This window comes from Penaeus vannamei, chromosome 36, assembly GCF_042767895.1.
Source record: "Penaeus vannamei isolate JL-2024 chromosome 36, ASM4276789v1, whole genome shotgun sequence".
Taxonomy (NCBI): Eukaryota; Metazoa; Arthropoda; class Malacostraca; order Decapoda; family Penaeidae; genus Penaeus; species Penaeus vannamei.
Genome location: NC_091584.1, coordinates 24455954 through 24465423, shown reverse-complemented (window position 1 = coordinate 24465423; position 9470 = coordinate 24455954). Strand labels below are relative to the sequence as shown.

The window sequence follows — 9470 nt, the reverse complement described above, 5'->3', positions numbered from 1 at the left end:
AGGCTTAGTCATCATCTGGGCTGGAATCAGACTGAGTATCCACATCGGGCAGACAAGGGGCATGCCGACACTCATCTTCGGAGAATATGGTAAGACCTTGGGGTGTGTGACGCTGCCTTTGTGAGCTGCATGACTTTGGCGTATCTTTTTGACATTTAAGCTGCCTTGTGTGAGGGTAAATGTTTTGTTACGTATGTGGGGATATAGTCATGTTGCCTATAGAGGATTCTAAAAGAATATGATAAGGATGTCATCCAGGAGTTAGCCTTAAGAACATGATTTGTTTTAGAATATATTCCTCAAGCTCTTAAAACCAGAATGGAACTAGGCCTTCGGTCTCATTGCGCTGAGTCATCACCATAGGTTAAGGATAAGAGGAGTACTAATACCTTGTGACTCATCATGTTGTAATAGTTCTTGAGTTAGCGTTAGGAGTGGATAATACTTTGGCTTAATTTAACTTTTGGCGTGAATGATGAATGCACATGTGATAGTGTTTTACGTGGGCTATATGCTGGTAAAACTCTTAATTTTGTACTTTTGTTCTGTGTTTATGTATGCATAAATGCATACAGTAATATATATTTGTATATGTATGTATATACTTATATATGTGTATATATACATATTTAAATACTTGCACATTTACATTTTTCACACCATATTTCAAACTCAATTAGATACGAAAATGTTACAGGTCGGCCTCCATCCATCCGGGCTTGGGGTCACCAGTGCGCGCTGTATGTGGGCATCATGGTGGTGGAGAAAGTGCTCATTACTGGCCTTTTAGCCTTCCAATTCTGGTCCAGTGTCAGGGATCTCATCCTGGCCCCCATAACCGATCCTCAAGTTCGTGTGGCGGTGGTCGTGCTAGTCATTCCATTCTTTGTTAATGTAAGTAAAGTGTTCACTGTTTACCTGTGGATTTGCTTTCTTTTGTTGTTTGTTTGTTTGCTTGTGATCTCATTATTTATGGGGGGTTTTCTTGCGTATATGCGTAAAGTGAAGGATAATTAATTGTCATGTTATATAATTCCAGTAGATTCTGTGTCCAGTAAGTGAAAGATAAGAGTAATGTAACAAGTAGTTGTACAGCTGTAGACGAGTAGGTATGCAGATGTAATTAAATATATTCACAAATGGAGACAGATGGATATAATAAAGTAAACAGGTAATTATGTTGATGTATATAGTTGAAGACAGATAGATTTAGAGGTATAGATGGGTAGATGTACAGATGTAAGCTAGCAGATACACAGGGACGAAAGGTGTGAATTAATTGCTGAAGTCCACTAATTCCAATCACAAAGAAAAGAGTGTATATACATATTTTTTGCTTATATTTTTCATGATCCGGTTTCTGTGAGGAGTTAGATACTACTCATATTTTACAGAGTCGCACTTTCCCATAGTCAAAGCTATGGAAGTTAGGTACCTGTCTTCCATTTCTCCCATTCGCTCCTCTATAAGTTCCACATTTTTTACTTCTTACGATAGAATCTGTTCAAGAGAGAAAGTGAATGGAACATAAGGGTAATATATGTTATAGCAGGCAGTTTTATCAACTAGAGGATGTATTACCTGTCTAAATTGCTAAAGAGAATAGGGTGAGTTTTGGTGGTGTTTTTGGTGTGGTGAATATTTCCTTCTTTGGTGTTCAAGATAGTTCTTTAATTTTGCTCAAAGAAATATAGTAGACTGTATACAAATATCAATCGTTTACGTATTCTGAATATTGAGTAACAGATAAGACAGAGAATCATTGTTGCAGTAAATATTTTAGAAATTTAAAGCATGGAGTGAGTTCAAAAAATTTAAATTATGTATGACAGATACCAATATGACTGTGTTATTGAATTGTTACCAATTTTAAGAAGAAAAAGAATGAACATTTAAGTACCATTATACTCTCTGTTGTAAGAATTTCCTGTTGACTATTCTAAGGAGAAGTAAAATAAGTTAGATATGTCATTGCAAATCAGTCCATTTCAGCAAGCCAAGCTATAAATATCAACAACTGTAACAATAGATAGATAAGAAGCTTTATTGAACTATGTTTGTTTTTATTGGAAACAATAATTCCAAGTTGTCAGCTAGGAATCAGTGGTCCATAAATATGTGTGCCTGAGAAGTTTTGATTATAGATAATAAATTGGTATTGTTGGATAGGAAGTATGATGTATTAACCCCTTCTCTGAAAAGTTGCATGCATATCTTCAGTCAAGACATTGTAGGAACCAAGGAAGTTTTGTTGGAACAGTCTGGGACTAAAGTCCTCGGAAAGGTTTTGCGTGTTTTATTTATTGCCCAGAGATGGCGCTGTCCTAGATGAGTTCATTGACACTCATATTTTCCTGGATCTCGTTGATTCAATCACATGAGTGAAGTATTGTAATGAATCCCTACAACCCATCTCTGGCCTCCCTCCCTCCTCCATTCAGGAATCAGTCCCTTTACTATACAGCGATTGCAGCACCATCTCTGGGCAATAAACAAAACATGCAAAGCCTTTCCGAGGACTTTGGTCACGGGCTGTACCTGTTTACCAGCAAATATTTTGATGGTTTCACAAGTTTTCTACCCTCTTTATGGTCTTTATAATGCAGCCTGATGGTCTTCAGATGCAGAAACAACTGTACTATCAGGCATCACCTTGTACTCAGCCAGTGGTAGGATATGATGTAATGATATACCTCACTGCTTTTCAGGCTGAAAGTAGGCTGCATATTCTATTATATTTGCCAGCTCCTGTTAATATTTTGTAGGTCTCTCTACCACCTATACTTAGTTTAATTCCATGGAAACTAGACCGCTGAATGAAAACTGATCAAATTCTTGTTACAGTGATGCTTTCCGCTCAAGACCTCATTCCTGGCTTTTTAAACTTTCCCAGTCATTTTACCAGCTTTTCTATCGCCTTCAAATGACTCAAAAGCACCGAGTGTAAAGCCTATTATAGTGAGCGACCTCATTCCAAACCTTGTTTTAGAGATAAACCCCTTTTACATAGAATGACCCTTGAGCTTCCTCCCTAGCACTAATAATTTTGATGCTGTTAGTGTCATGGGAGTGTGGCTTGGTTAAGAAAAGTTTCATAGAAAAGGAGACCATTTTAGACTATGTTTTTCATATGTATATATATTTTTTTCCTTTTTTTTATGAAGACCTGGTGTATTTTTGTACTTCATAAGTGTTCTTATATTTTTATCTTGATGCAATTGAAGTAACTAGCACAAAGGAAAAAAATTAGTTTTGTTAAAAGGAATTGTTAGTAATTTATCCATAGACAAGAACAGAATTATCAAAGGAAGAATAAGCACACCCTAGTGATAGTGCTATTTTGTTATGAGAGAATTAGGCCTTGTTAAAGCCTTGAGATTGTTTTCTTACAGTAAGAGATAGGTAGTTGACCTCCTTTGGGCTCTGTTGACAGAGTTAAGCGTGAGGGTGCCACAGACTACTCATCATCTGTAATAGGTTGTGGAGTATTGGCATGGCAGGCAACAACATCCATTGTCATATTCTCAGGTAGCAGTAATTATTTAAGATGAATTACGAAATATGACACAAAACTACGAAAATCACCTATTTCTGCTTTTGTACAGATTGTGACCTGTGCTGATTTTTTTTTATCACTATTAATTGGGATGGATATGTAGTAGATGCTTGTTTGATTCCATGGCTGTATCAATTACTCTAGTGAAATTGTTGTAAAATAAACACGTTTTAGGTTGATTATCGTAACCTAGAATTGGATTAAATCATATATCGAAGCACACAGTCATTGGTGTCAAAATGAATTTGACAAAAAGGCTAATTCATTTAAGACAGTAGATATCAGCCCATTTAGACCATGGGTCTTTGCTAGGATCTCTCTTTTTGTGTCTATGAAACTTATTATATTTGTGAATTTAACTAAGAGATACAAAACTAATATTTGTGAATTTAACTAAAAGTTGCAAAGCTATTTTAACGTGTTTGATAATAGGGATTAGGAAGGAGATTGTTTAGGACTTTTTTTAGAATTCATTTATTTACTTTTTTACTGTTATTTTATGTTTTGTACACTTCTTTGACCTGCAATGCCTATTTTTTTGTATATGATATACCAATGAGTTATGCCATAATGGACAGGTTGAGAATCACAATGTTTATGAAGAATAGTTAAGTGCTTCACTTGTATGGATTTTACCAGTAGTGTATATATGTCTTCTTAAAAGTAGCAGTCTGGTTAATTTTAGAAGTGAATTGCGTTGAAATCAAGAGAACTGGTTAATGCTATAATGTCATATGTTTATAAAGTGACTTGTGATTTGATGTTGATAATACCTTTGCATCATTTTCGTAACTCTGAATATTTTCTCTTTCTCTGGTATTTTGGAGGAGATGAATGGAGAATGGTAATTTTGCTGTTCTTTTTTTTTATAACTGAAATGATATAATGCACAGCTCCCCAAAGTAACAGCTTACATTGTCCTTCAACACATGGAACTTACATTTCTAGCTTATTCTGCGGTTTAGATGTATGATGTTACCTTTGGTACCGGGAACAATCAACAGAAAACAGAAGTGTAAGAGAGACTCAGGACTAGCATCTTATATCTTGCTTAGCCATAATGTTGACTGTGAGATTTTAACAGGATTGTAAAGATAAGTTCATCAGTGGTAAAGGACTGTCAGATTAATTAAACCATGAGAATGAAAATCCGAAAAGGAAATGTGTTGGGGCTCTTATATCTCTCATATCATCTTGATTATAGTTCGTGATGAGTTAATGCATTTGTAAGCTAGAATCATGTGGTGTCGGTAATGACATTGCTCATTAAATCTTGGCCTACAGATGACGTACATATCATGCCCTGCCAAGAATGGCCAGCTTGCCAGCAAATTCTCAGTCCAGTCACTGTTAATAACCTCTCCCCCAGTGGACTTAAACCTGGAACTTATGCTGAAAAATAGCACTAAAGCCTTGTCATATTGTACATGCCAGTATCACAACTCCAGACTAAGACTTCCTTGGTGCACACGTGGCATGAAAATGAGCGCATTGGTTCACGCACACCCCAGAGTTTAGGCCTGTTGGTGATTTAGCTGGCCTGGAGACAATGGGTTATTTTTTCTTTATATTAGTGATACACTACATATAGTACCATTGATTAGAGGCAATTGGAACAGAGGAAAACTTCAAATGATTACCTCCTATATGTTCCTCACCACTCCATATTTGTTGTTTACACATGTTATTCCCTTTTTTTTTTTATGCCTAACACTTCACCTCCTGCTGGACAATGAAATATGACACTGCATTGTCAGCTTTGTGGCAAGTGGATATCTCAGTGACCTTTCCACTCTTTTTATATTACTGATGGCAAAATAGATCAGATAAAAAATTTATGTATATATTTATTTTATATAGATGTTCATATTTTTTAAACAATGTATTCTGTTCATCGCTGATGTTTAGCAGAAAATCAAATGGTCAGTTTTTCAACGTAAGAAATAGGACCAAACAATAATATAACCTGTGTTATCAGTACGTACAGTATATTGAAGATTAAAGAGTATTGTCTATTTTCCACAGGCGCTTATCTTCTGGGTAACAGACAACTTCTTGATGCTGAAGGTGCGACAAATACACAATGATAATGTAGAGAGTGGATACAGTGAGGTCTCTACATCCGGCTCAGCTAGGGGATTCTCAAAGGTAAGACACTTTTGTTATTTCACGCTGAGGGCAATTATCTTTTCTTTTTTGGGTGTAGAATATACATGGGTTAGAGGTGTAAGAAAAAAAAAAATGTTCTTGCAAAGCTTTACAACTTATTAGTGAAACCAGTGTTTGAATGGTTTTTATTTGAAATATTGTTTTGACTTCCAGGGTAGTGTGACAATGGTATGCCATTTTTTTAAAGATGTTGGCAAAACACTACCACGGGCAAAGGGTACATCTGTAGTGACAAAACTTCTGGGTCTGGGTCTGGGTCTTCAGGGTCTGATAAACAGATTCTCACAAGTTGCTTGTTTTTCTTCAAGAAAGCTGTGACGGGGATTATCTTAGACGTAGAAGATTTGCCTGGAAAGTACCATTATTTGGTAACTTGCCGATAATTGATATTTTATTTTACCATTGTTAAGCTCTTGATTTAGAATCAAAATATAAGAATTCTGATAATGTGTTGATGAATAATTCTGTTAGACAAAGGGTAGGAGTGTTTAACATAAACATAAACATTAACATGAGCAAACATTGATATTATCATTATCATTTGCATTATCATTTATTATCATTATCATTTGCATTATCATTTATTATCATCATTATCATTTGCATTATCATTTATTATCATCATTATCATTTGCATTATCATTTATTATCATCATAATCATTTGCATTATCATTCATTATCATCATTATCATTTGCATTATCATTTATTGTCATTATCATTTGTATTATCATTTTTATTATTATCATTATCATTATTAAGGTTTCTGTAATTAACAACTACAAATAGAACTACTACTGATTGTTATGAATATTATTACAAGTTTCGCCAGGTAACTGTAGGGAGATTCTCTCAATTATTATTTCTTGTCAGGTCCGTTATAAGAGACATGATGTGCAGCAAGAAGATGAGTCAGACATCCTCTTGTCGTCGTCTTCAAATGACGATGAACTTCTCGGTAGAAACGAAAACCTTCAGGAACGTCACGTCAGCCGCACCCTGACATAACTGTGGTGTAACTAAGGCCTTAAAGATGTTGTAGTTATAAGGGTGTTTTACTAAAAGAATGGCTTATTCCTTGACAGTGGTCTTATTTATTTATTTTATGTTATTATCATTATTATTATTATTATTATTATTATTATTATTATTATTAGTGATATTATTTTTCTTTTCTTTACTTTTAGAAAGTCAAGCGGATATATTGCTAGTCCGGCCTTAAAATGTGTATTTGTGAATCACACTAGTATGTGTTTTGAAATACAAACAAGGGTCCTTAGGAATTTCATCACTGTTTGCTTGCCAGGGAGAAAAAAGTGATATATGTCGTGGTTTTAGGATTATCGTGGTGATGTTCTTGAAATTTGTGGTTCCTTATGAGGGTAGCTCATTGATATATATATATATATAGGGATTTCTTTACGAATAAGTGCACTTTATAAATCTCTTGGTGATGCAGTTACATATATTTTGATACAGTATAATGTCTCTTATATTTCACTCTTGCATTGCTCTATGTATGTCTGTACCTTGCACTGAACACTGAACTGTATTCTGTGCATGGTTGTTTAGAATATAAAAGTTCAAAAGGTAACATTAATTTTTCAGTCCAGACTTTGTGGCATTTGAGTGATTTTGTGGTCAGGGGGAATGCTTTAATATTATTCTTCCTACATAATGTTTTAGGATCCTCTAGGTAAATTTCCGCATGTTTTTGAATTGTAATGTGTATGGTATTTGATTTTACAACTAGTAATTCTAAGGTAATTCAGTATTTGATCTAGAATCTTTATCGGAAAAGAATACTGATTGAGAATGGAAAAGACTTTGCCTTTTTTTCCTAATCTCTTCACATTTTGAGTATTCTTTCTCTGTCATATCGCGTTATCTGTTACCAATACAGTGTTTTGCTTTTTATTAATTTGCTCTCATGATCTGTTTGCCTTTGTCATAATTAGAAATAATATCTCTCAGTTATAATCTTGATTAGTTGTAATGCAATTCCTCTCATTTTTATGATGGTTTTTAGGTATATTATATTTGTATTAAGGTTATTATATTATATATATATATATATATATATATATATATATATATATATATATATATATATATATATATATATATATATATATATATATATATATATATATATATATATATATAGACACACACACACACACACACACACACACACACACACATATATATACACACACACACACACACACACACACACACACACACACACACACACACACACACACACACATATATATATATACACACACACATACACACACACACATATATATATATATACACACACACACATACACACATATACACACACACACTTAATAGTTGAGCTCTCTAAACTGAACAAATGTGATGCATACATAAGTATAACAGATTATTATTAAACCAATTTAGGGTGGACTGAAAAATTTATATTACTGTTTTGAACCCAGGTGTATCTGCAAGACTCAGTATATGTTTACTTTTGTTTTCTTAATCCCGACGGAATTAGGAGTCTCATATTTTCTACAGGCTAATTGAAATTTTTAGCATTATTGGTTTGTACCAAAAAAAAAAAAAGAGAAATGTAGGATAGCGTGTCATATTTATTTATTCATCATCAATATTAATTTTCCAGTTGCCTAACTATAGTATCCTGTTATAGAGGCAACTTTTGTTCCTTTCCGAGAATAAACTTGCTACCTGAAAGTATATTAAGGGCTATTAGAAGGGCAAGACTTGTTCTGTGATATATGCAGATTTTACTCGGCATTTGTTGAATTACTGTTTTCCAGAACATTTCAGGTAGTTGGACGCAGTTCCTGGTAGCTGGTGTCTGTCTTATCTTCAAGATAGAAATTAGACGCGAAAAATGAGTCAAATTTTTGTTTTTTCGTTGTTTTGTAATTTCCTTATTACTGTCAGATATTTGGTATTCGTCTCTTCTTTCTAATGGTACAGACAGTTTGTGTTATGATGAAGCTTTGTTGTATTGCGCTTTGATCTGTAGTCTAATCTTTGCCAAAGTTACGAGGGGATTCAGGCATTCTTGACTCGAGCTTTTAGCATCTCAAGAAATTTCTTTGTCTTTTTTCTTCTTTTTATTGCTTCTTCCTTCCCTACCTTCTTTCCCTCCTCCTACTCCTCTTCCCTGATATCTCTCTCTTCACCTTTTTACCTCCTCCGGTGTCTTCTCCTCCTCCTCCTTTTCTTATCCTCGTATTTCAATTCCTTTACTTGCTTTTCCTCCTCTTCCTCACTTTTTCAGATTTTATCTCTTGTTTTATAAGAATTTTGTTTGTTACAAAAAAAAAAGAAAGAAAAAGAAAATACTGCAGGAATCATCAGTGCTAAAACCTTTAGCCATCACAAAAGGGTATCTGGGTTACATTATAATTGCACCAATGTTATTTAATGTATCTGTGTACTGAAGACTTTTTTTGTATGGTTTATCTGACACTTCTTTATTTGTATGTCATGAATGCTTCTTTTTTTCTGTAAAAGGTTGCTAGAATGTCAAGTTATGGGCACGAATGGAGGGTAAATACTCATTAGTAGCATTATTATTATTATTATTATTTTTTTTTTTATTCACATGCTAGCAACTTGCTGCCTTTCGTCCTAGGCATATAAAAAGTAGCTGAAAGTACCTGAACATCTAGACATGTATATTGAAAGAACATGCAGAAACATTTAGGTAAAAGCTAGAGCATGAAAATTTTACATTT

The 9470-nt window shown here is 34.1% G+C and overlaps 1 protein-coding gene across 3 annotated transcripts in view; it reads left to right on the top strand.

Annotated features, from left to right (window-relative positions):
- The window catches only part of LOC113813260 (store-operated calcium entry regulator STIMATE-like), a 14559-nt gene extending 6774 nt beyond the window's left edge, over window positions 1-7785 (top strand). For all 3 annotated transcript variants that reach the window (XM_070114536.1, XM_070114537.1, XM_027365224.2), the window contains exons 4-7: window positions 1-89; window positions 698-894; window positions 5582-5704; window positions 6598-7785. The exon at window positions 1-89 is cut by the window's left edge and continues 33 nt beyond it. In XM_070114536.1, coding sequence (XP_069970637.1) covers window positions 1-89; window positions 698-894; window positions 5582-5704; window positions 6598-6732 — 544 coding nt within the window. In that variant the 3' untranslated portion in view covers window positions 6733-7785. The remainder of the gene's footprint in view (window positions 90-697; window positions 895-5581; window positions 5705-6597) is intronic.
- Window positions 7786-9470: the final 1685 nt, after the last annotated feature.